This window comes from Dicentrarchus labrax, unplaced genomic scaffold (assembly GCF_905237075.1).
Source record: "Dicentrarchus labrax unplaced genomic scaffold, dlabrax2021, whole genome shotgun sequence".
Classification (NCBI taxonomy): Eukaryota; Metazoa; Chordata; class Actinopteri; family Moronidae; genus Dicentrarchus; species Dicentrarchus labrax.
The window spans coordinates 5,946,805-5,973,846 of NW_026136706.1; the positions used below are offsets into that span (position 1 = coordinate 5,946,805).

The window sequence follows — 27,042 nt, forward strand, 5'->3', positions numbered from 1 at the left end:
ACTTCTGCTGAATGTGCTTGAACAGACATTTGAAACCGCACTTGTATGTTGTGTATGCATTGATGCCTTTAAATCAACAGGAACATAAATCAAGTTCCTAATGGATGTGAAATTGTTTTGTTTTTTTTAAATTTGATTTGAAATGAGTAGGTAAACAGAAAAAAAGTTAGTTTTGTGCACGACAAAGTCACATGTTTATTGTTATCAGCCAAAATGACAAATGTGGTTGTTGTCAATTGTTCTGGATTGTGGTGTGCAATAGTAAAGTGACTGTCCTGCATATGCTAATGTGTACAGATGGTTATAGGTGATATGAACTGGACCACAGACTGAAGAGCTTTCCAACTGTGGGAAAAAGGTTGTGTTCTGTGTGTATGTGTGCACATGTTGCATTTGTCCTCCATCCCAGTGACCAACTACTGTAAATCATCTTAGTCTGAGTTTATCTATAATTCTTTTGGTCTTTACCAGTTCGACAATGAACCCCTCTGATATTCTATACCAGTTAGATCAGCAGCCCTTAATGGATTCATCTTTCTATTTTTTACCCACTAAGCTTTTCTGTTTTCTCCATCTGCCTGCAGCAGGGTGGAGTTTTCTCCCTGTTTCCTAGCTTGGAGAGAGCTCGTTAAATGACTGTTGTTGGACGAAGTAACGCTTTCCATTACACGAGTGTTTTCGACACCACTGGGATAAAGGAGGGGCATCTCTGTATATGTGTGCATGGGAAGGGCTTATTTCTACAAATGTCAGTATATGCCTTATGTTTTTTAACTATAACATGAACAAATTTTAAATACTTGATTAATTTGTCGACAATTATTGGAATAAATGATCTTTTATTAAAGCAAAAGCCTTTTCATTCGCGCAATGGGGGCGTGTTACAAACTGTACCTCAAGAAAGTAGGTGTGTGAGAAAGCCTATCTTAAAAGGGACTGATGTCATTCTATCAAACACTATCTATACTCAGGATTTCAATGGCCCTTCACCGCCCTCCTCTGACATACACCATCAAACAGGCTGTTGTGATAGACCTCCCACATACGCACACACAGCAGGGGCAGCCTTTAGACTAGTGAGAGCTGCTGAGCAGCCAGCAACAGCAGTAGCCGTCCTGCTCTGGCCAGACAGCTATTCAGGAGAGGGAGGAGGAGAAGGAACGGTAGCCAAAACCAACTCCCGCAACTCCTGCTGTAATCCCTCATGTCCCACCCTGGGGGCTCCTCTGCAGGGCTTTTCCCAGCTTAGATTGGGACTGTACCGCGTCCACTGCTCACACAGGTAGGGAAACCACCTCCTGGTGAGGTGTTTCTGCTATTTCCTTTGATAAGGCTTTGATTTACTTTGAGGTGACTGATTGAAAGTGTTGTAGTTCAGGCTGTGAAATCAGCTGAGCTGTCTGACTAATCATCCTAATTCCATGAGTCACATTTGGCTACAGGACAGGTGATTATAAAGGTACTGAAATGGAGAATGTTAGAGGAGCTCTTCTTTCATGACTTATGTCTATGTTTATCGGCATGACGGAGGCATTAAAAGTGTGTGTGTATGTGTGTTTGTGCTCATGTGGACGAGAATGCATGCACAGCCCCTAACTTGATACTTAAGCAATTTCTCGAGCTATATAAATGTGTAATGATGACTTGATTTGGATCCTCCTGTCTTAGCAAATAACTTGTCAGGGGAGACAACATTAACTTTTAAAATTTGAACATTTGCATCATTTTTTGGCCATGGTGTGTGTATACATTATGGTGGACAACTATATTGAGTATTGATAGACTGAGCTGATATACTGACTAAACCACAGGTATAAACACTGTCCAAATAGCATGCAATACTACAACAGGCCATTATGAGACTAGACATGCTAGAAGCTATCATAGCCTCTTTTTGCTGAATGTGGTCCACCAATCTACCAACCAGAGTAAACACAGTATTTGATTAGTAGCAGTAAACTGTCATGTTCTGTGGCCAAGAGCGTTTTGTACCCACCAGCAGCCAGTGCAGTCACTACAGTGCGCCATTCCCCTGGCAAGGTGCCCGGGGGCAGCCAGGGAGACCTTGTAGTGCCCAGCTAGTGTACGCCCACTAAGCTCCATTACAGAGCCCCGTATTCACTAAAGCCGAGATAAAGATATCTATAAGTTAGAGAGACACAGACAGCTTCTTTGTGCAGCTCCTTTCCCATCTGTAGAATCTGATTTGGTTATCAGAACATGCCTCATCATGGGTTATGAGGTTTCTTGGGAACTTAAATGGACAGTAGAAGAAGAATTATCTGACATGGTATTGTTTCCCCCCCCACACCTTGAAGTACGCATGACCACACAACCTCACATCCTCCATAACATTTAATAACGGTTTGTTGTAAATTACAAGAGCAGACTCATTTTTTTAGCCTTTGATCACATGGAAATATTGGTCTGCATCGGTGCAGTGTTGCCTGTATGAAAGAATGTGGGAGGGATGAAAACAGAGATTACTTGATGTTAGCGTGTGTGTGTGTGTTTCAACCTTTTCAGTGGGACTCTCAGTATGTTGAGCTTTTGTTTTGCTTTGGGTTTTGGAGGCCAAGAAAAGCCTCGAGGCCTCCCTTACTCAGTGAGGCTGATTTTCCAGTGATGACTAAATTCCTCTGATTGGGGCACCCTACTTCCTCTTCACTGGACTTGGGTGTGGCTGTATGTGAATGTGTATGTACATGTGTGTGTATGTACAGTATGTTTACATGTGCATTTGTGTTCAGTGAACACAATCTACAGTGCATTTCCATGCATTTAGCAAATCTGTAGATTAAAAGTCTACAGTGTCCATTCATCCAACAGTTATGGGGGTCATAAGCAAATAAAATCAACAACTGATCCATATTCTATTATGTATTCCTCAGGTGGCACAGATTAATACAATTGGCTAGAGAAAGTGCAAGGCAGGCTCCCGTGATTTCATCGTTTTTTCCAAAGTGCATGCCACAAGACTCTGCTCATTTCCTGAAGCTGGTAGAATAGGTGGACATGAGCCAGTGTTTAATTTAACTGCAGCTGTGGGCCATGCCCACAATCTCCCGATACCCCTGCTTCGCTCAATGGTAGTTCCTCTGTCTTTGCTTCTTAATGTCTTGATGAATCCTATGTGCTTATATTTAGAGGATTACAAGTTTAGTTATGTAATGGCCAAAACTACTATACTATCAATATCTCTCTCCTCTATGGCTCTAAAAATACTTCAGCAATTGAAACTTAAATGGTTGTTGATTAACACATTTAGCTTAATCTGATTCTAATGAGGTTCTGTCACACTTGTTTTTAGAAGTCATCCATACCGAAGGACCCCTTGACGGCAGCCTCTACGCCAAAGTTCGCAAAAAGGAGTCTGTGGAAGGAACAGCCACAGCGAACGGCCTCCCACCCACTGCTGTCGAACATGCCCTACCTGCGGTCGACCATGCTTTGTCAGTAAGCAGCGACTCAGGAAACTCTACTGCCTCCATCAAAACTGACCGAACTGATGAAGCGACAGCAGCCCCCCAGGCCACAGTGAGCCAATCACATGTTCCTGTAGGTGAAGAGCTACCCTCAGTACATCACCACGCCCCACCTGCACAACAGCCAATCAGTCCACAAGAGAAACAGGAACTGGAGCAGCTGTTGAGTGGCTTGGAGGGGCCCATGCATCGACAGGGCTACCTGTCCACCCCAACCTCTACTGTTGGAGGCATGCTTCACTTGGTGCCTGCCCAGGTCCATGTCAATGGGCACAGTAGCATTGACCGTGAGACAGACATTTTAGATGATGAGCTGCCTACCAGTCAGGAGGGCAACAGTGTGGACAGTTTAGGGACATTCTCCTCCACGGATGGTCGGGCTACACCAGCTGATCTTTACTATCAGTCTGAGTCACTTATCAATGGCCAGGACCATGTGCCATATCTGGAGCGCAGTGTCCCAGAAAAGCCTCTGGAAACCGTCCAGCTAGAGGCTGGCATATCCAACAAACCAGTCACTTTGACCCATAGTGATTCAGCTCCATTCTCTGGTAATTATATGGCTACCCAGAATGGCAATTTGTACCGTTCTCAGTCATTTGGTGCAGAGCCAAACTCTATGCCACAAGCTCCCACCCGCACCACCAGTAGCAGGGAAGCCGTCCAGCGTGGTCTCAACGTTTGGCAGAAATTCGGTGTACCCGAGGAGCCAGTAACTGAAGGCCTCACTTTTAGTCCACCTTCTTCTGTAACAGGGATTCCCAGCCACCACAGCCTCCCACAGTTCCCTCATAGCCACAGCGCCTCCCAGCAAGAAATTGAGCAATCTATTGAAACCCTTAATCTTCTCATGATGGACCTGGAACCAGGCCGTTCGCTGGTGCCAAAGTCCCAAAGTGCTCCACTGCGGGAAAACAGTGTTGTAGTGACCACCCAGCCGTCCTTCTCCCAGAGCCAAACCAGGCCCTCCTACCAGGCTGATGCTGCCATTCATACCAACTTTTCTGGCCCCCTGTCCAGCCTGGCCAGCCATTCATCACCGGCTCAGATGTCACCTGGGAAACCTAGTACACCAGAGCCTGCACCTGTCCAGGGATCTCTGAGTTACACATCTGAAATGTATGGAACTGGACCTTCCTCACAAGCCTCCCCCACTGTAGCTGGCCACATTCACCTCAAGCCCATCAACGCTTACCCACCAAGCGCATTGTCCCAGTCTGCAGAGGTCTCTGAGCCCCAGAGAAGTCCTAGTGCGGCCTCAGCATCACCCCAGCCAAGAGATAGTGAGCCAGATGAAGTCTTCAACGTTGAAGGTCTGGTGGCCCAAAGAGTGGCGGGTAAGATTTAACATTCAGTTATTTCAGCATCATGATACTTAGCTCCATTTGTGACCTCAGCACCTATACTTAAAAAGAAAAAAATGTAAGAGTGCAGTGGCATAGTTTGTGGGAATACTGGATTTAAACTTTCATAATTCTCAGCAAACTCTAGACCTCTTCGACATCACAAAAAATACACCTGAAGATGCAACCTGCTGCTGAAACACAGATTAATATTTTTTATTTAATTCATAAGGTTTGTGTTAGGAACACTAAGTATCAGACTGCTGAGGACACAGATGTGACTAGCAGACCTTCACTTTACCTTTTACATAGCATGATGAGATGGATAAAAACAGAATGTCATGTCATGAAACTGTTTAATTCCCATTTTACATACAGTTCTTACGATCCCTTTCTAGGGTCTGTGTGATTCCTCTGGCTTAAAGACTTTGATGTTGGGCAGGCCTTTACAGTCCACTTATTGTCTAAGTGGCTCACACTCCAAAATTCTCCCATGAGCCTTCAACTATAGCTTCTCACAAGAAGCACCTAAACACAATATTGCCCTCCTTTAATACTGTTGTTATGCTTAGCAGATACAGCAATAACAACTCTGTTGTTTAATGGTCTTTGCTGATGCTAAATTCAAAATGAATTGTTGCCTCAAATGTAGGATAGAACATGTACAGAACAGTAATGTAGATGTCATCAACCATGCACTGTACACACATCTCTCTTGGAAAACATTGCTCTGTCCTTATCTCATTTCCTGAATGTCACCTCATCAGTCCCCATCACACAGGCTCAAACAGGACGTTTTCTCTCCAGACCAACAGGTTGACTGTCCCTAGATAAGCACATCAGACATCCTGCAGGGCAGCAAGAAATGAAACAAAGTCAACATAAAGCAGTGTGATAGCTGGGCCCTCAGATAACAAATGCCAGAAAGCGGTTTTCAAGAATCAACAATATGCTTCACTTCACTTTACTGCCATTTAAACGTAGAGTCAGTTGTTTGTATTATGCGATTCTAAATGCTAATGTACCACCATTAAGATTTGGTTAACGTTGTGTATTTTTGTGTGAAGTAAATGGGACCCATTTTAGATTGTTTTCTAATTCCTGTATCATAGAAATCCTCCTTTTTCATGACCTATTTGGAGACGGTAAAGACAAAACTGTCACTAATGCTTTAGGAACAGGAATGAACATCTTCTATATACATGGAAAATATCCTTCTTGTTTTCTTGTCCTCGTCATAGGCGGGACCTCATCTTTCTTGTTTTCCTTTTCCTAGTTTGTCATCCTCATTCTTCTTTCTCTCATCGTTCATCTGTTTACCCAGAATACTCGGCTCGTGTCCAAAGTGTCATCCCCAGCATGACCTCTTCTCAGTCTGAGCACCGCCGTTCTCACTCCCTCTCGGGTTGGTTCTCCTATCCTGTCCAAAGGAACACTTAAAAAAAAGGAGAGGTCCTTTTTTCAAGTGTTCCTTCAATCCAAGTTCAAGTCTGTATCTGCTTTGCGTTTGAGTGTGGTGGGCTTTGGTTTGCAATGAATGATTTCTCTTTTTCCTTTTTTCTTTTCTTTCTCGCTTTTATACATAACACATTTTTTTGTCTGTCATCATTTGGTTTGCAGAGCAGCAGCATTCAACTAACATTGATTCCTCTCTGCATATATACTCACCCTTCATCACTGTTTGTTCTGAGTTGCAGTTTTCTACCTCAAGGTTAGGGAATTACCTCAACTGTGGCGTAGAAAAAAAAAAAAAACTCCAATTGGATAATGTTAAAGTTTCACAAGAACGAGACAGGGGAAGCACAAAGGAGGCTCTGTCCCTTGCCAGGAGAGTGCATGTCACAAGATCCATTTTGCCAAACTCAGGGAACAATACCGAGGCCAGGATACACTGGCCTCATTCAAGGCAGCTTTTTTCACTCGCACTATTTTGAAGATTTACAAAGCCAGACAAAGGACACCAAATCTAGGAGAGAGACCGCAGTCCTAGTTGGAAACATCACTAAAGCTGTATGTGTCCACTGGGAAACAGCAACCACAATGCAGACAGGATTGTTCTGTTTAGGGCCCTGGGTTGTCAGGGGCCAGTCTGGCCTCGTTACCGCAGACAGCAATATTCTTTTTAGTGATGCAACGCAGCATCATCAAGTTAAATGGTACAGAGTAGATCTTGAATTGTAGAGTTGGAATGAGGTCATATCTGCAGTCATTATGACGTTTATCTCCTACAAGTTGTATTAAAACAAATTTCATAGTGTGTTTTAAAATACCAGATTATAAAGAAGCTATTAAATACAGTTCTCTTATTTATCTGAACTGATCTTTCCAGCAATGCAATCCCCTCACTCTTACCTTAGATAACCTCTCTTAGTTGCAGGTGTACACATATGGAGACAGTACTTTTCCTCCCTTGAAAAAAAAAAAAAAAAGAGAAAAGAAGGATCACCTATCAAGTTTATGTTTTTGGAATCAACTCCATGCTTATCCACATGATGACTAGATTTTAAATGGCTGAGAAATGTCAGTCCTCGAGAATCTCCAGCCATCCCAGATGGAAATCATTAGGTGTCGCTAGGGCAACAGCACAGTGTTTGACAGTACTCTGCTGTAGAGCAGTGCATCGTGGGTACATCTGGTTCTCAGTTTCCAGGCTCGGTGCGATGGTGGGTGTGTTTCTGTTTGGGGGTGTTGACTACATGCTTTTAAAAGCTGTCAGTTCCAAGATTTTTTAACCAACACCCTGCCAACAGCAAGCTATTTGAAGCTGGAGATAAATCAAGCATCCCAACAGATGGCATGATTGGCACTCATTTATTTCTTTCTGTTATGTAAAAAAAATAATGTGAAGCTTATTAATTTATTATCCATAACCTAGTGATGGCAATACAAAACAGAGCTTTGGAAGGTAACTTTGAGGTAAGGGAACTTAGAGACAATATATATATATATTTTTACTTATGTCGCAATGGCAACAAACATTCCTAACTAATTTAACTGTTAAAATTTAAAAATTTCCACAGCTGCTATCGCTAAAGTTTCCCCACAGATATTTGGCCAGCATTTTGCTTCCCCACTTCAAAGTGAGTGAAGGGGATATTAATATTTTCACAATTCCATAACAGTCAGGCTCATAGGGTGTGTCTACGTGTTTTTCCATTTATGGAAAGGTCTGTCAGTATCAAACTGAGAAAAGTCAAATTTTTAAAGGTTCAGCTTGTGTTGTGTTGCTGTGAGATCATATCATGTGACAGAGGAGCTCTAAGAAATAAACAATAAGGTATCTCGAGGTCCATGAAACATGTTATTCATCCAAGTGTTTCAGTGACATTAAGTGACATTAAGAAAGTAGCACTTACAAAACACACAGGGTTAAGTTGCCTCAGGACAAACAACACCACAGGATTTATTATTATTATTTATTATCCCCAAATTGTTTCTTAAAGCTATTGTACTTGCCTTATTTTTCCCCATTAACCTTCATCTTGTTCCAAAGCGCAGAGCAGCCAGTGATGGTCTTTCACATTGGCTTTGCCGCTTTGGCCAGCATTTCATGCTTTCTTACCTCGACCCGCCAGTCAATGGCATCGCATATTAGCTTAAAGCTCTTAACTCAAATCCTGTTTGTTTTATGCTCGTAACTTTCTCTCTCTGGCTCTCCCAGTTCAAACCAGATTAACTGAAATGAGCTTACTGGCTTGCTTTGAGCTTCTGCCAGATCTGGCCACATTGACGCATTAGATAACCAATAGTTTGCACCAGTGTATTAGAAAGTCTTGGTCATTTGTGTGAGAGAACATTTCCCCACCCCGGCATTCCAAAAAATAGTTACTTATTATAGTTTCAGCTGATGCTAAAACGGGTGATAACACTTTATGTAACATGTTTCCAAGGTCATGTTTTTATTTTTCCTAAACTTTGAATAATAGTGTGTCTTTTTTGTTTTGTCGGGAATATCATTCATGGTGAGTTTCTTTGTTTAATTCTTGTGACTTAATGGGCTTCAGTTTTGATCAGCAGCTAACCCTTTCGTTCACCTTGTGTGTATGCATGTTTAATTCAAAAGTTTTAAAAGCCACAGCCTCGTGCCAGTCCTTTTCAGTGTTTGACTGTCTGCAAAATGCACACAAAGGCCTGTGCAGTGAGCATACACCGTGGCTGACCATTAACCTAATGACGGTGATGGAATTGCTGGAGGAAAGCAGTGTAATGGAGCAGCAGTGACCGGCCCTTGCTTAATTTTAAACACCCACTTGCATGTCGTCTCAGGTGTCCAGGCCCGTACAGTGTCCTTGGACGAGCCTGCAACTCTGCCCCGCCGTCGCATCACCAGTGAGGGCCAAAGCCAGAACGGTCCTGAAGACGGTCCCTCTCCTGATGTCCCCGTTCGCTCCCCTGTTCGCTGTGTTTCTCCGGAGTTTGTCAACGCCATAGCGATGAACCCCGGAGGACGACCTAAGGAGGTAGAAAGAGCACAGTTTGGAACGTGTTCTGTTTCTTTGCACGTTGACATCTGTTATTTTCATGTAATTGTTCTGCTCTCCAGAGACACATGCACAGCTACCGTGAAGCCTTCGAGGAGATGGACGGTGGCCCCATCAGCCCTACACCCACAGTTGGTGGTGAGGTGTTTCCCCAAACCCCTGCCCTCCCCATCTCGCCGCAAACCCCTTACTTCAACCTGTGTAAGTTCCCCCTCCGGCTGACAGAGGGCACTGTGGATCTCAGGCATAGTTACTGTAGATATTCAACATGACAGGGCGATTTATATCAAATCCTTACTTAAGGCTGTATTTGACAGTGGTATTATTCTTATCTTGAGATTTGTGTCCTTATGCAGTATAGCAGTTTAAATACCATCCATGTGTTTCTAGTAATGAAAGCTATTTCTAAATTTCTCTTGAAATGGTCCAGTTCATAGTATATTATATTAACTCTTCAGTGGCAATACTTATTTTAGTGATATGGGTACTTAGCATTTATCATCTTATGATTGTTATTCTCTTTTTAAGTGGTGTAGGTTATCCTATTATACTTAACTGACTGTAGAAAAAGTCTTGGCGTAAGTTCACATGTTTTGTGACTCTTTGTCAGTCACTGAAGATATTTTATCTTGACTTACTATATTTTTTCTTCTCTTTTTGTACTTCATTTGGTACCACATATCCCGAGTAGTGATAAAATATCCCCTCTATTACCTCATCTCATTTTCAGTCAGATTGCAAATGGGCCGCACTTTCAATGGCCAGTGTAGTGGGAAGTTGCAGCGTTCTGGCCTTGTGTTGGTTCATCAAAATGCCTGAGTGACCACGTCTTGTGAAGACTGAATCCCTATTCTCTCACAAGAATGTATGCAGTCATTCAGTATATGCAGAATAAGGGGAAAAAAAAAAGGGAAATGGAAAGTGAGAAGGAAAAAGGCCAAGTCAGTATAGTGTAACTGATGCACAAAATTCAAGTCTGGCCTGCTACTTAATCATTTTCATTTCCATTTTCTATCCATACCATCTCTTTTTTAGGAAAGAACGTGTTTAAAAACAGAAAAAGCTATAGATAGACAAACCAATAGACATACACTCCCATCTCCCCATCCTACCATCTTTCAACCCCCTCTCTCTCATACACCCCACACTAAAAACAAGAGTCACGTATTAGGTAACGCATCGTTTGCCAACTCTACCAATTACCTCATCCAGTCCTCTTGCCTATCTCCCCCAGGGCACACCCATAAAAGTTAGTCATAAAAACACACCATATTTTTAACACCCGCTCTGTGGCGTATCATCCCTCCCTCCCCTCAATGTGGGAACATTGTGTACGCAGTGACACTGAGCAGTAACCTTTTCTGACATACAAAAAATGTTGAATTAATTAATTTGGACAAATTAATTGACTGTTGCATTAGACATGCATTTGTGAGACTTCAAAACCAGTGTCGTTTTCCAGCTAAGCACATAATATAGTTAACTGTAGTCAGTTAACTGAGATTAATTTTGCAGTTATTTGCAAAATTTCTTAAAAGGTGCATGGTTAGTTGATTGATTAGTGCACGTGACACCAGATTTATTTCCCATTACACGATCATCTGGAGTAGTGTGTCCTGAAATCACATTCCTAAATGTTCACTTAGCCTGCCCCACACACACACCACCCACGATTAAACGTGGGGCATCTAGGTTGCAAGTACAAAGAATTGATTTGGATTCTTTGGTAAGTGGAGGATGCACGTCTCTCTACTGGAGTTCCACTGTCCTACAACGTCAGCCAATTGATCTCCCATCCCGTCCTGCCCTGTCCCGACCCCTTTACCCATCACTTATCACAGTTCTGCACTGCTTTGGCATGAGAGCCACATGAGAGCAGCACCGGCCGCGAAACTGACATGTAGACTAACGCACACACATCATACCCGAGACATACAGTTCAGTAGATAAAAAGTCAGGGATTCACAGAAGTCATTAGGATTCATCCCCTGGAAACCATCAGTGTCTCAAGCTTAGAATATCGAGGTCATGGTGGCTCTAGAGGAAAAGGATCACCAAAGTCAATAGGTTTCATCTTCTGGAGACCATATATATATATATTTCAGTCTGGACCAGAGTGGTGGAACAACTGACTGGCATTGCCATCCCCACAGCCATCCTTCTAGCATGGCTGAAAACAGGGAATAATATGCAGTTTTATAGAGAATGAAATGAATCAGTCTTAACTTATGCAGACACAGATACACACATCCATAGACCCATACACGTAAAGCACTAAGACAGCTGCTGCTGCTCTCTGTGTTGCTGTTGTCATCTGTTTTTGGGTTCCTGTTCCTGCCTTATTTCACCGCAACCAGCACCCTGCTTGCCCTCCCCCCGGCAGTCTTAATTACCTGGTCATTTATGTAGTGTCCTTTGATTTGGCTAGCAATATTTGTTTTTTTCCCTCCACATGAAGATTGTGTGTTTACGCTGGAGGGGAATAAAGGAGTAGTTGGCACTATCAAGGAAGACTAAATGTGCAAGACAGAGTCACGAAGTGGAAAGAGTCACCTTGAATAAAACACAGTCACAGATAGGGTGATTACAGTAATACAGGTCTAAATATGACTAAGGCTCTAGTTGCGATACACTCTACTCCTCATCCCCCTCTGGTGTTAATGTGGCAGAGACTGTGTCAAAGTTCCTCTTCTTTCATGTACACTATTAATTTTGTGGTAACACTTGATTAAAAGGAATACAGGGATTGACTTGTTAAGAAAAAGAATGTAAAACCAAAACAAATTACAGTCTATAAAACTCAAAGGCAAAATGCATTTGTACCATTCTCCTCAATCTCCTGTAACATGACGAGTTCCTGGGGAACCCTTTATGAGTCCAGTTTGACCCAGCTCTGCTTTGATGTCAACTTGTGTTTGACACATACCTTTCTCTGCTGACAGTAGAATGAGGTGGTGTCACTGCCATCAGTCACATGCATGTTTTGCCCCTCCATCAGAGCATGAGCGCACCCCTCTGAACATGTTTGTATGTGTTAACTTGTGTTGATGCATTGTATTGTCTTGACAGCTGTTATTAACTTGACAGTTGTTACCTGTGTATTAGTATACCAAGACCAACTTTAAACTGACTAGATTAGCCATTAGAAATCCAGCAGGCCATATGGAAATTAAATGGGTATCATGATATTTTGAATTTCTTTGGTTGTTTTATACATTTCATTTTCTAATTTTGTCAGTTTCTCAAAAAGTGATAAATCATTGTTAGGCTGTATAAACAGGTAGCAGCTGTCAAGATGTCTGCAATGTGTAATGCTGTGTGATGATAACTGTCCCATTCTCTTCAGGTCGGTCCCCTCCTGGTCTTGCCAAGACTCCACTGTCAGCCCTGGGTTTAAAGCCCCACAACCCGGCAGAAATCCTCCTCAATCAAACAGGCTCAGGTTGGTTGTTAACACTCACAACTAGGCAAGAACTAAATGTCCAAGTGGTTATTGTTTTCCAATTCCTTTCAAATGTTTGTGTACATCAGACTTTTTTGTAAAACAGGCAGTATGATCAGCTGAGGAACACAAAAATGCAATGAAATTCAAAAATGACTGATGAGGCATTTGAGTTGGATTAATGTTTAAACCCTTACACCTACACTGACACAACAAGCTTGTCAACCTTTAAACTTTCTCAAATTACACTCTGTGTGTGCAACTAAAGGCTAAATGGGAACAGTTAACTTCTAACAATAATCCCTTATGAACTGAGATCCTTTCATACACACACTACCTATTAACACCAAATTAAAATAAATTACTGTAGTACAGAAAAAACAATTCTTTGCAGCTCCCTTGCTGTACCTCTGTTCCTTTACATTATTCTGTTTCTCTGGATTATCCCCAATGATGCTCCACAGATGATGAGAGCAGTGAGGGGGAGGAAGGTAAGAGTGCTGCGATAATGCCGCAGATCATCATCAACATTCATAGTTTTAATATCCTCCGCCTCATTTTTCTCTACCTATTGTTCAGATGTAGTTACATTTAACTACATTTAGAACCATTTCCATTTTCATGTCTGGAAAAGTCACAACCTGTTAACAGACATGTATTTCCATGGTTTTCTCTCTTTTTTTGCATTGCATCATCTCTTTATGTTAGTAGTAGTAGTAATAATAGTGATTGTTTTTGTTTTTTTTAAGAAATTATACATAAAACACAGTTTTATGGGACACCAATTGCAATACGAGCCGGAAGGGTCAAAATCACAACCACAAAGCTACAATCCAAAAGGGAATAACGAATACAGACAGAAAAACAGATGTGAAATAAATGAGGCTCATAGAGAAATGTATTTCCTCTCCCATGCAGCACCAAGAAGCTACGTAGAGTCTGTAGCAAGGTCGGCAGTGACTGGCGGAGACCAGCCCACGTCACCTCGGAGCCTTAGCCCACCAGGAGAGACTGTAGGCCAGCAGAGAAGTCAAAGTCCCTCCTCCCACACACTGAACCCGCCTTTATCCAGCAGCAGCCCCATCCAGAACTCACAAGGGTGAGTCAAATACAGTGCTTTTACTTTTTGAAAAAGACTTGTTTGTGTTTAAAAATAAAGAGTGGTCTTTCGGAGCCATAGTTGGCTTCTTCTTTGCAACATACCATATTTTTGTAATTACTGTTTACATGTTATGGGGTAATTCTTTAGTCTGCAAAGTCAGGCACTAAACACTTTGATGTATGTAGTTTGGAAGGAAGTGCACAAATACTTCAGCTGGTTAATATACTTTTCCAAATCTCTTCCAGTGATCACGCCTTAGCAGAGAGCAACGTTAGCACTCCGTCCCAACCCACTACTGATTCGGGCTTCCGCTCCCAGGCTACAGAGAGTGCCTACCCCACTCCAACCCCGTCGTATCAAGCCCTGAATACCCCCACTTCTTCCTACCTAGATTCCAGCTCTCCGACCTCTTCCTACCTTGGCACTACTACCCCTACACTGTCCTACCATGGCCCCAACACACTACTGGGGGGCTATGTGACCTCAAATGCCAGCCCACCCACCTCAGAACCCTCCCAGACGACGCACAGCCAAGGAAGTCCCCGTGCACAGCACCAGACCAACATCCTTGGCCACCCCACCCTCGGCCTCTCCACCCACAACCCCGTCCTCCAGCAGCGCTCAAGTGCTAATCAGGATGGGTCCATGATGGGCCAGCAAATATCGCCAGCCAATGGCTTTGAGATGGGTATGGTAGGTCACAGTGGCAGTCCCATCCTTGGTCGTCGTCTGTCTCAGGGAGCTCAGAGCAGCCCAGTCCTCAGCAGACAGGCCTCTTTGGGACAGGGGTCTCAGCGGAGCCCGATCCTTAGCAGACAGCCATCCCTGGGCCAGCCCATGCAGAGTAGCCCCGTGCTCAGCCGACAGCCATCTATAACGCACCCACAAGGAAGTCCAGTTTTGGGCCGCCACCCTTCTGTATCGCAGGTATCCCAGAGAAGCCCCAGTTTGGACCGTCACCCCATGCACAGCGGTTACACCACCCCAGATGAGAGACATGGGAACCTGTCACGGCAGAGCAGCTCCTCAGGCTACCAGGGACCACCCACTCCCTCCTTCCCCATCTCACCTGCAGGTTACCAGGATGGGGGGATGATAGGGATGGGTGTAGGGTTCAGGCAGGGTAGCCCGGCCCCTGGTTTCCAGCCCCAGCTTCCAGAGAAGAGGCGCATGTCGAGCGGCGATAGACCAAATGGAGCTTTGTCCTATGGCACGCTGAATGGGAAGATAATGTCACCAGCGAGTGGAGGAAGCACTCCCAGCTACTTTCACACCCTCTCTGACTTCTCAAGGTTCAATATGCCAGGTAAGGACACACATCTGGAGTATATCTGAAGTGGTATAAAAACAGATTTTGGAGTTCTTTTCTGTTTGCTTCTTTCTCTCTCTTTCTGAAACAGTCTGATCCAGACAATACAGTGCCTTACAGCCCAGTGCGTTGGCAGTCACCTCTCTGCTTGTGTTGTGCTTTTAGTCCATTCTAGGCACGGCAACCTCTAACATAATGGCAGATATCTATACACCTAAAGCTCGGCATACTAACAAGACGTTAACTCCAATGTACAAGACAGCTTTAGGGTGTATCTTCAGTGATGTGTGTTGTCAGCAAACATGCTAAATTGTAGTACCTTGGATAATCCATTTCAAAAGGTATTTCAGAAGAGAGTCTTAAATATACAGACTGATTTCTGGCACTTCTGTGATGTTCTGTGACATTTTTGTTGCAGATGGAAGCCCAGAGAGCAGGCTGAATGTCAAGTTTGTTCAAGACACGTCCAAGTTCTGGTACAAGCCAGAAATTTCCAGGGAGCAAGGTAAGACTTTTCCATTAACTGACCTTTACACAGTTATTGTAACCATGCTTGCCCTTTAGTTTGTATTTTATGTTTGATCAAATATACGTACAAGTGGGTACGTACAAGGTATTATTTTATCTTCCTGGTGCCAGGTGCTGGCTGGGGATTGGCTGGTTCAGTGTGTGCCAGAAGGGCAACATTAGAAATTTATATTAAGGAATATTCCATCTGAAACCATTGTGTTAGATATCAAAAGGTGACACTTTGAACCAATACGTTTCTAAGGTGGAGCTGAGACATTTGTAGAATGCAACTATGTTTGCCAGTGGTAAACAGCTAACCTCTTTAGCAAGAAATATAAATTAAAAATGTTTATTTAGCAATATGTTGGCAACAATGACTGTTTGCAAAATACAGAGCATATTAATGGCCAGTGGAGAAGTGGATTATGCTGCAGGAGTGGTTTGGTGTGGACGTTCTCTACTCTTTACAATGTTTCTCATACGAGGTCGCCACGGTTTTAGTGCAGCATTAGTATGAAGCATTTAAAATGTGGTTGGGATGAGTGAACTCATTCACCACACTTTCATTCAACTTATTCATCTTTAATATTTAGTAATGGTGTCAAATTTCACACACAAAAAAAAATCTGATCTTTTTATAAATGCCTGGGCTCAACACACAATCCACATACCAGTGTATATACAGCTCTGTACTTATGTGTTTGGCTGTGAGGTCAGTGGCTATTGGCTGCCCCGTCTGCATTTGCTCATGGCCCGTATTGGATTATATCATTTTAAATACAAGCACATGCTCAACTGCAATGACATCACACATACATACGCACTCACATGCACACACACACACTTTGTGCTTAGTGTGATACGCTCCCAAAAGAAAAGCCACACCATATGTAGAGAATTAAGAAACATCTGCATGTGTTGCTCATCTCATCCATCTTCTGTCCTTAAACTATCACATGTGAGCAGGCCGCAGCACTGAACTAAATAGTGAAGTAATGGATCTAAAGCTCTTCTCCTTGAACAATGGAGTATGTAAAGCAAAGTGTCATGTTAGAAGTTGTAGTTTTAATGAAAAACAGACTACCAGCAGTTTTTCAAACAAAGGGTCAGGACTTTGCTCTTGGTCGTTCTTTAGACTTTTTGCTACCTTTTTTCTTTAGTTCCACTTGATCCTTTAATGAGTTGACCTCCAAAGTCTGTCACCCAAATTTAGTATGTCTCTAACCTGCACTGCTTGTTGATATTTCAGTTAGCCTGCTGTACTGCTTCTTGCCTTCATGTTGTCTTTTGTGGTGTATGTTAAGTTTTATATAACGTAGGTCCAAGCTACCTGATACATTATATGAATTAGCAACAGTGGTGTGATGTGCCAGATGCTAACATCAGTATGCTAAGATGCTTATAATGATATGAGATGAGTATTGTTCATTTTGCAGGTGTTTGGCATTGGAAAAATTTGAAAAAAAGTTTGACTTGGCTTTGGCTAGATGAAAAACTTAGGGCTCACCAATCAAGTTATTACAATTGATCTTGGAGTAAATTTAATTGCAATTAATCTGGTAGTTGAAACATTGAACTAAAAACCAAATACCTTCATAATGTTCTGATAGTGTGAAATAACTGAATGCCCACTGTGTTAAAGCTATTGGCCTGCTGAGAGAGAGGGAGCCTGGAGCCTTCGTTATCCGGGACAGTCACTCATTCAGGGGGGCTTACGGCTTGGCCATGAAGGTGGCCTCTCCTCCGCCCTCAGTGCATCAGAGCAAGAAAGGTAAGGGGGCTGGATGGTGGTTTACATGAATGGCTATTTCAAAGCAGCTTCTAATGCAACAAGTATTTCCTTGGGTTACTTCAGTGTTTTGTGCAGCTCTTCTCTCTCCCTATTTTGGTCTTCGGTCAGGGTGGAGAAAGAATTAAAGTTAATATGTTAATACCAGAGATGTGAGGTGATGTCTCCAGGTTAATCAGATGTTTATTACCTAGACTCGCTCACCCATCTCCCTCTCTTTTGTTGCAGGTGACATCACCAACGAGCTGGTGAGACACTTCCTGATTGAGAGCAGCCCGAAAGGAGTGAAGCTGAAGGGTTGTCCCAACGAGCCTTACTTTGGTGAGTGGAAGCCTTCTGCCCTCATGTACAGTGACAGCGGGGTTATTTGTTATATGTTCTCCAGTCAGGGTTAGGGAATTTAGGACCCAGGGAACATGGATATGCTTCGCTGACAGCGTAGTAAAGCCGAGAGTTTGGAGGAAAAGTCAAACATGAGTGCTCCCGTCTGTGTGCCTGCCTAAGATCTGCACCCTTTTCCAAGTTCTATAACATGTAATCCTACTGTAATTATAGTATTGACTGAAGTGATCTAACTCATGTTCTCCCTACTAATTACACTGCAAGGCTGTATGACGTGTGTGTGTGTGTGTGTGTGTGTGTGTGTGTGTGTGTACACGTACTGAGAGAGACAAAGCTCCTCTGCCAAATCCAAAATGGGGCAAGCTGACTTCTGTAAACTTTTGTCTTGCCTCTCTTCCACCCATAACTCAATTCATCACTCTTTTCCTTGTGTGCAGTTGCTGTTTGTATTTATTTGATTTTACAACAATACCAAAAGAATGATGGAGTGTTCAGTACAGTACACTGCTAAGAGACTATTTTTTCTTGCTATTTGTAAATGTAAAAGCCACATTCAACCAAATTCATCCAACCTAAAAAGATGAATTATGGGGCGTGATGGGCCTTCTGGAACCAGAAGTTCTTGTTAATCACAATAGAACTTTTAAAAGGGAAAGTGCATGATTTTAAGTCTGTTTCCAGGTGTTGGGGTGTACTACTGCATATGTGAAAAAAAAGTTGTATAAAGCCTTTTGTGGCTCCAGGGGGAGCAGTATGAAGTCTGATAAATTGCCTCAACTGATGTCAATTAAGTCAACATCAGTTAGAGAAAAAAAAATCTGGGGGTGGTCATGTTGCATTGTGGGTAATGTTGGCCCCAAGGTTTGACAAGGAAGAATGTGTGAAATAAAACACAGTATCTTTGGGTCTCCTACATCGTGATGAAACAATGTTCTGAGTGCAATGCTAAATTGGTGGAGTACTTTTCACTAGCTACTAGATACAGTATCATAGTGGACACAAATTTAACAATGATGGAAATAAGATTTAGGTTATTATTGGTTACAAAAACATATGTAGAATGTTATATTTTAAGTGTTTGCTTAACACAATAACCAGTAAAAACACACCACTGGAGTGCCATTTCTTAAAATACACTTTGCAGGAAAGGAGCAGCAATCTAAAACATTACTGAAAACGTGGAGTGGAATTTTATTTGACATGGTAGAAAGGTGCTGACAACTACTACAAGCACAGCTGGAACCAGGAGTTCGCTCTCAGTGTGAGAAGGAGATACCAAAGAAGAAAATTGTTTGAGGACAAATGTTTCTGACAGTGTGTTGTTTCTGTTCAACAGGCTGTCTGTCTGCCTTGGTCTACCAACATGCCATCACACCACTGGCCCTACCCTGCAAACTGCTTATCCCTACAACAGGTCTGTGTTCAGTAATGTTTGAGCATTTTGAAGTGATTCTCTGTTTTTTTCTGAGTACATTATGTTAAACTTTCTACAGATAAAACTATTCAAACTAGTATTAGTATTACAAAAGTTTACCTAGTGTGAGAAAAGTTGAAGTGGAGTATTAAATAGGCTTATCAAGGATTAGACTATAAACTATCATACAAAAAAAATATAATGACCTATAATATCATATTACCCACCTCCCCCACATTTTAAATGTTGTTCCAGGCATATCCATTTGTGAATATTTTTGTTGCTAGGTATGATTTAAAACTGATTTGATTACCATAAAAGTTTCTTTATTGCATGTAGATTTACAGTATAATGTCAGTGGTGAGACTGGAACCTATAATTAACATAGTGTGCTGACTTTTAGTCAAGGAGAAATGATGATGAACCCCTGCAGCCGCTACAAGTGCCCCCGCTGCACCTAAATAACAACTGAACTTCCTCTCTCTCTCGTTTTATGTAGATCTCATCGAGGAAGTGCCAGAAGTCGCGACAACAAATCCACTGGCCGACAGGCTGAAACAAGGAGCAGGTAAAACATACACAACATTATCGTTGTTAAAGCCAGCACAGCTTTAAGATTCTAGGACATGAATGACCACATTATTAATGTGTCCTGAATCGTCCTATTCACTTATTCTGACAACGTGACATCCTTGTTATCCCAGTGCAGAGGGCCCCTGCTGATTCCCATGGTAAACCCTGTGCACTTTTATTTGGAAACCTACATCTGGAATGTGCATCCTATATGTTTGTTGTTTGTCTCTGTATGTTGCACAAATGAAAACAAATGGTTGTTGGCCCGGTGTAACAGAATTCTTTGAGATGTTTTTAGATTTTGTCGGTTAACATTAGCGTCCCGCTTCTTGTCCATAACAGGCAGAATGTTTTATGTGGAATGATTTGGATGGATTTGTTTCTGAAACTGTCTGATCCCAGCTTTGCTCCAGACAGCATGTTCTCTAAATGAGAGGAATCAGTATTTTTGCATGAGCAGGTCAAAACAGGCATTAATAATATTTTCAGCAGGATTCATTTTGCACTAAATACAATTGCAGTTATATTGTCCATTTGAAATTTCCATGTCTTTATATAATTTCGTTTGTCTGACTTTGACATCTGCTCTCTTCCCAGCATGCAATGTGCTCTACATCAACTCAGTGGAGATGGAGTCCCTGACAGGCCCTCAGGCTATTGCCAAGGCCATATCTGAGACACTGGCTGCCGCTTCGCCACCTACTGCCACCGTTGTGCACTTCAAGGTGTCTTCACAAGGCATCACGCTGACCGACAACCAGAGGAAGTAAGTCTGGATACCACCTGTCTGTGTTTAATGACGTCTTGAAATGTTTGAAAGATGCATCACGAGACAAACATTGCATGACATCTGGAGATTTTGCTGCGTTTGATGTCTGAACACATTGTGTTTTTGAGGGCAGGTGTGAACATGAATCACTGCACACAATCAGAGCCAATAAATAATTGCTAACAGGATTAAAGGATGAAGGTCTATTCAGTTTTGTGTTGTGTAGATACCAGGAGGAGTAAAACTGTCAGCTAAATCGTAAAGCCCAACCAATAACATCGGCATGGCCAATGTTATTGGCCAATTTAAATAAAAATGTCTCCTATCTATTTGGCTTTAAAAATCTCATATTGCATGGTTTTTACACATGAACCCAACTTCACATGACATAAATAGCACTTCCGGCAATGTGAAAAAATTATTAAGTTTTTATGAAATGTAATATTAGACCTATTATTACCTTGGGGGGAATGAGCAGTGGTGCTACATCACACAGCAAAAGCCTCATGTTTGAAGCAAGTGTTTAAACTAATAGAGATCTAGTAACTACGTATGACTGTAGTATCATCTGACAATAGACATATCAGGGTTTTTTTCATTTTGGTGTTTCTGTAATCTTTACTTTGGTTTTCTGCTTTTATAGGCTTTTCTTCCGACGCCACTATCCTACCAACACTGTCACGTTCTGCGACACTGACCCTCAGGACAGAAAGTGAGTACAGAGACATGAAAATTATTTGTTAAAATACCATTCGTGATTTGTTTTAGGCTCCTCAGATACAAAATTACTGATAAAAATCAGAAGGTGGTCCAAAGTTAATAAGTTACTTATCCTTATAGTTCTTTGGCTATTGTTTTTATTATCATTATTTCACTCTCAAACCTGAAAATGTACCAGCAAGTCCACAGCTCACCATTATCCAGCCAAATATTAACACACACATTATTTAAATCTTTACAGGTGGAACAAGCCTGAGGGAGGCACAGCCAAGTAAGTAAACTTCTGTGGATTACAATTCAACTGTTGGTCAGACACGAAGCACATGATTGAGTGGGGGATATTTACTAAGAATGTGTGGCCCTTAGGTACCAAAAAGTCTAATTACGCATGTCCTTTTTAACTAAAGGAGTGCACCCAGGTTTATGTATAATGGACGACAAGCAGCACAGCTGGTCATTGCCTGTTCAGATTTATGCAATATGAATACTGATTCACCACCACAGACTGACCACTGCAGCAGAGGAAACGTGATGTGTTAGAAATTGAGTTTGAAGGCTGAATGAGACCTTTGGGCTATTTTTTTTTTTTTTTTTCAAATATAACCTTCCTGTTGGGAAAATTTCTTCTATTCAACCAATATTTTAAGTTGGACCGCAGAAAACACTTCATTTGTACTTTTACAACAACAACATCTGCAACACGCATCAAAGCTTCCCATCACGCTTCAAAACAGCTGATTAGATTAACTGCAGCCGGGCTCTTTGTAAAGTCTAATCTTTGTAAATACTCTGCTAAAATTTAATTTTGTGCCACTGATGGTAAATATCCCCTAGTATCTAAACGATATGCGATTTCCTCGAACTTGATATCCCTGTTTTTCAAACAGATGTCATTTTAAAAACAAATATTTCAAATTCTTATTCATGAAAAAAGGTAATGGTTAAAACTGGTTTGGTTTAATACTGTACATGTTATATATACGTTGGTAAATCTAAATGATATGTTATCTATATAATGCTAAATGTCTATTGATTGTAGACAGTTCAGTTCTTAAACATCTTTTACTAATACATCTCTAAATTTGTATTTTCAGGCTGTTTGGGTTTGTGGCGCGTAAGCAGGGAAGCACAACCGACAACGTCAGCCACCTCTTCGCCGAGATGGACCCTGACCAGCCTGCCAACGCCATCGTCAACTTCGTCTTGAAGATGATCGGTTCGCAGAAACGATGAGCTGACAGCAAACCCTGGCGCTTTTTATAATGCCTTTGGTTTTTTTCCTTTCCTTTTAACCACAGACACTTACTTTCTGTTTTGGACAATTTAGCATTTGGTTTTTACGCGTCACCTTATTTTTCTTGCCCTTTTACTTTTACGTGTGTCTGGTTGTGTGCTTGCGTATGTAAGCAAATGAAAGAGAACATGCAGAGGGTGTGTGTGTGTGTGTGTTTGTGTGTGTGTGCGCAGCTAGCATGCATGTGCTTTTCTTCTTGGACGGACTCCAGAATGGACCAGAGGAAGTGCAGGATGGGGCGTGGCTGTGTGTGACAATGGGACGGGAGGCGATTCTGATCTCCCTGGCAGGGTAACACATGAACAGGAAGAGGGAATGACATTGTGTGTGCAAATGTTATTTTTTAGTGATTGTTTCATTTTAATTTTTTTTAAAAGAAGAAGTCAAGTTGTGTGATGTAAAAGTGGATTGTAAATCTATCAGGCTTTTGACTGGTCAACCAAAGATTTTAAAAAAGTAGTCAGGGCGTGTATAGTGTGCCACTGTCAGAGGGTCGGAAGTATTCTTTTGTAAAACAAATATGGCTGCTTAATCAAAAATACTGTTTCTCTCTGTATGTACTGATACTGTAGGTCATTCTGCACCGTCGCCATCTTGCAAACAAATTTTGCATCTGGTGAGGTCTGTGTAAATATTCTAGATTGCTTTATGAGTAGGACTGTTCTAGATTACATTTGGTGCCTGACTTTCTTTTGTAATGCAGAGCTTTTTAAGAAAAAGAAGAATAACATAAAAACTCTTGCAGGCTGTCTTAAATATGCAACTAGCCAAACTTGGAAATAAGGTTTGTTCTCTGAAATTCCACAGGTCCTTCGTTCCCCCGTTCGAGGCAGTAGTGTCGCTATAGATGCAACAGGTGTTATTCCTCTGAAGTGCAGCTAGAGTTTGACAATATCAGCTAAAACTATTTTTTGTGCATCTACAGTATCCATGTGAACACAGGAAAGCGTCAGTAAGATGGCCACTGAATCATTGCATCCACACAGTGTCTTGATTGTTTCGGTCAGACAAGCGAAGAAGAGTATTAGCTTCTTATCTGCCAGCGTCCTCGTGTCCGGTCTGCGCAGCACATAGCCACACTATTCCGCTCATTACTGAGGGGCCTAACGTTGTTTTGTGAGGACGATCTTTATAGAAAAGTGTTGTCCTGCTACGCTGCTCTTCAGTTTTCTTTGTTGAAAGTTTCCGTCAATATAAAAAAAAAAGGAAAAAAAAAAAGCTCTTTGCGTCAGCCGGCCAAAACTGTTAACACCCATACCCTACCCAAAAGTAAGCTATACATATAAATATACATATATAGATATATATAAAAAAAACTTCCAAACAGTGACTTAAGATATTTATTTTTTGCTTTGTTGCTCTATGTTATCTTGTATACATGTATTATAAAGTATACATCAAGATTACTGAAAGCGAGAAGAAAAGATTGCTTTTTATTTTGGCAAAAGTCAAACGTGCATTGACATATATAAAAAAGGTGTAAAGTGTGTGCATTTAAGTGTATCACTGTTGTTTTTGAATGTTTTTTTTCACAGCATTACTTCCTTTTTGTAACATTTTTGCTTTCTTGGGGAGGCTTTGTTTTTTTCTTTGTTTTTTTTTTAAGTGGGGAAATATTTTGTATGAAAGATTGTTACTAAAGTCCAAATTTGAGTTATCCTAAAGTGATGCCAACACAATTGTTTTATTAACTTAAACCTGCCTAGGAAATACAGTCCAAGTTTAGCACTTAAATGTTGAAGTATTATCGGTGTGTTTCTACTTGTCAAAAGAGAAGACATGGACACTGACAGACCCATTTCATGTCATCGTTGCATGTGTGGAGGCAGAATTACTAGTTCCCCAACAGTGTTTCACACAGCACCTCCGCAGGGAGCTGGGTCTGGAGCTTGTTCATGGAAAACCAGTCAGTTCAGTCAGTAGCTGCTGCCCTCATGTGGTGTCGAAAGAGCATTACAAAAAGGAACCACTTTTATTCTAATACAGTGTTTTAGCTGTGATTATGGCACGTCAAATGGTAAATGTTTGAGTTAAGTAATTTGATCACTGAGAAAAGGAACTTTAATTTTAACGTTGAGTCATTTGCTAATTTTCTTAGCAAGAGTTTTGTCCCATACGAGGATCGAGTAGTAGAGATTACAGCTCCCTCCTTTATGCCTGATGCTCTAGGATCGGTTGACAGCATGATATAAACTAATTAAATACTGTAAGGGTAAGTTTGTGGGGCCTACATCCACTCCAATGTACTTCTTCAAAAATAGAAAATACAGCACTTACAGGGCTTTTTATATCTGACTAGAATGTTCCATTATTTATTAGCAAGAGCCTGCATGCTCAAGTAAAGTTGTTACCTTAACGCTGCTGACTGTAACCTGTACGCAGTATCCTCAAGTCTTACTCAACCCAGCCCTTTCAGAAAGATCCCCATAGATAGTTATCATCAGGTTTGGATTTTCATGTGACGACTGTGTCTTGACTCGGCTTATGAGACAGAAGAATCTGTTTTTTGTTTTTTTTTTGCCTACAAAAAGCTTGTTGAGAAAAGAGGACGTCCTCTACTTCAAACTGAATGTTAGCCATTTGTTTGCCAAGATGGAATCTCCGGTGGCGTCTGCCCACTTTGACAGATCAGTCTGGACTGTAGAATGTGTGTGAATGAGCTACTATGCCTGTATAGAGCTTTTGTCATTTTTGGTTTGCTACATTGTATGGCTTTTACTATTTCTGATGGAAAAAAACACATTAAAAAGCAGTACAAATGAAAATGTATACCAATTACTTTTCTTTTTGTCAAACTTGCAATTTGTGTATTAAGTTCTCCTGATCTTCAGTCTTTACAAAAATAACTTTCTGATGGTATAAATTTCCAAACATCTAAATAATCCATTAAAGCTCCCGAGTGTTGGAGTGGGCTAATAACCTCGATATAGCATTCACTTTTGATAGCTGATATTGAATGCTGAAAATTCAGACTATTGCAAGAAAACTGGTTTATGTACAAGAAACTGAAGAGAAGAGGCCTCTACCTCTGGTCCACTGTGCAACCCAACATTGGTGTTAAAGATAAGATAAAGAGATCAAGTTAAAACAAGTTTACTAATATGTTACAAGTTATTTCAACTAAAACATTGGTGGCTTCCAACAAAACCAAACATAAATTCAGTTTTTCCACAGAGATGTCTTTATCTGTATAAAAACATACAGGGAGGGCTTCATTTCACAGAACTACTGGAAATCAGTCCCTTCCGAATAAAGACTGGTATCACCAGAAATGATGACTAATTATTGGTTCAAATGCCTACAACAAAATATGTAAATGCTTTTCTGTCAAGAACCTTTTGAGACCTTGTAAATGATGAGATCGTCCTCTCTCAGAAGAAGAAAAAAGCAAAGCAATCTCTCCAACCTTGACCAATCTGATTTTTTTTAACCCAAACCACCATCTTTCCTTTACTTATAACCTTGCAATTTCAGATGCCAAAACTAAACCAAACCTTAACCATAGCCAAGGCAGTTCAGGAAACCGTCTTATGAATCATTTTTGTAATTGCTATAATGTCATGTGTTTTGAAAGGGAATGACAAACAACCTATATTTTCTTTTAGTTTGGAGGGCTTGACATAACTCCAGTGTTGATTAAACAAACCCTGTGGTGTGTGAGTCATTATTTCTTCCTTAGCGTTTGATCATTGGCAAAAACCTGCTATTTAGGTACTGAAATATGGAAATGCATTTTAAGGCAATGAGAACTTTGTGACTGCATTAAAGAAAAAGATCCAATATTACTTTAATAGATTTTATCACTATAAAGAAACAGATACGGTCAAGCGGTACTGCAGTTGGCGAGTTTCAGGTCAAACTTATTTGGTTGGAGCAGTACTTCAAGAGGATGAAACATGAAACCATACTTTGTGAATTACAGCAGAATAGCAACAAATGGCTTTTCTATTCAAATACATAGCCCAGTCTAGCTTATACTGGGATCGTCGGTAGTGCAATGTCATGACATCACTGCATTAGTCTATAAAAGTTTGAAATCGTTATAATTAAATTTTATGGACAGTACTTTTCTGTACCCATACCAGCTTTATAAAATGATGAAAAAAATGCAGACATTTAAAATGAGCAGGTTGCAGGTATGTGACACTATTACATTTTCATTCATTTTTCGTCAGTGATGTAATGAGGTTGCTTTTTCTCCAGTCTTCAGAACTCCAAACTCATAAAATGAAAGGACATAAAAAGCATGGGAATGTTTAGGAATAATGACGTCATGGACTAGCTCTGTAATATCTCACAAAAAAAAATAAAATTGAGTGAGAGTGAAACTGCAGAATGAGATGAGAGGACATCTTTACATTGTAGTGTATCAGTGAATCCATCTGATGCTGTGAAGACACGCAAATATGGACAGAACTGAACATTTAAAGATCCAGTGCGTAACATTTAGGAAAATATAATATCCACAA

At 41.2% G+C, this 27,042-nt stretch overlaps 1 protein-coding gene across 15 annotated transcripts in view; it reads left to right on the top strand.

Annotated features, from left to right (window-relative positions):
* tns1b (tensin 1b) overlaps window positions 1-25,338 on the top strand; it is a 163,107-nt gene extending 137,769 nt beyond the window's left edge. For 7 of the 15 annotated variants that reach the window (XM_051403696.1, XM_051403693.1, XM_051403703.1 and 4 more), the window contains 18 exons: window positions 3,311-4,822; window positions 6,153-6,233; window positions 9,095-9,288; window positions 9,372-9,510; window positions 12,656-12,751; window positions 13,216-13,242; window positions 13,670-13,850; window positions 14,099-15,159; window positions 15,581-15,667; window positions 17,315-17,443; window positions 17,690-17,782; window positions 19,140-19,217; window positions 19,717-19,785; window positions 19,922-19,948; window positions 20,388-20,556; window positions 21,203-21,271; window positions 21,521-21,550; window positions 22,374-25,338. In XM_051403696.1, coding sequence (XP_051259656.1) covers window positions 3,311-4,822; window positions 6,153-6,233; window positions 9,095-9,288; window positions 9,372-9,510; window positions 12,656-12,751; window positions 13,216-13,242; window positions 13,670-13,850; window positions 14,099-15,159; window positions 15,581-15,667; window positions 17,315-17,443; window positions 17,690-17,782; window positions 19,140-19,217; window positions 19,717-19,785; window positions 19,922-19,948; window positions 20,388-20,556; window positions 21,203-21,271; window positions 21,521-21,550; window positions 22,374-22,512 — 4,181 coding nt within the window. In that variant the 3' untranslated portion in view covers window positions 22,513-25,338. The remainder of the gene's footprint in view (window positions 1-3,310; window positions 4,823-6,152; window positions 6,234-9,094; window positions 9,289-9,371; window positions 9,511-12,655; window positions 12,752-13,215; window positions 13,243-13,669; window positions 13,851-14,098; window positions 15,160-15,580; window positions 15,668-17,314; window positions 17,444-17,689; window positions 17,783-19,139; window positions 19,218-19,716; window positions 19,786-19,921; window positions 19,949-20,387; window positions 20,557-21,202; window positions 21,272-21,520; window positions 21,551-22,373) is intronic. The other 8 variants (XM_051403708.1, XM_051403699.1, XM_051403707.1 and 5 more) reach the window with 6 other exon arrangements.
* Window positions 25,339-27,042: the final 1,704 nt, after the last annotated feature.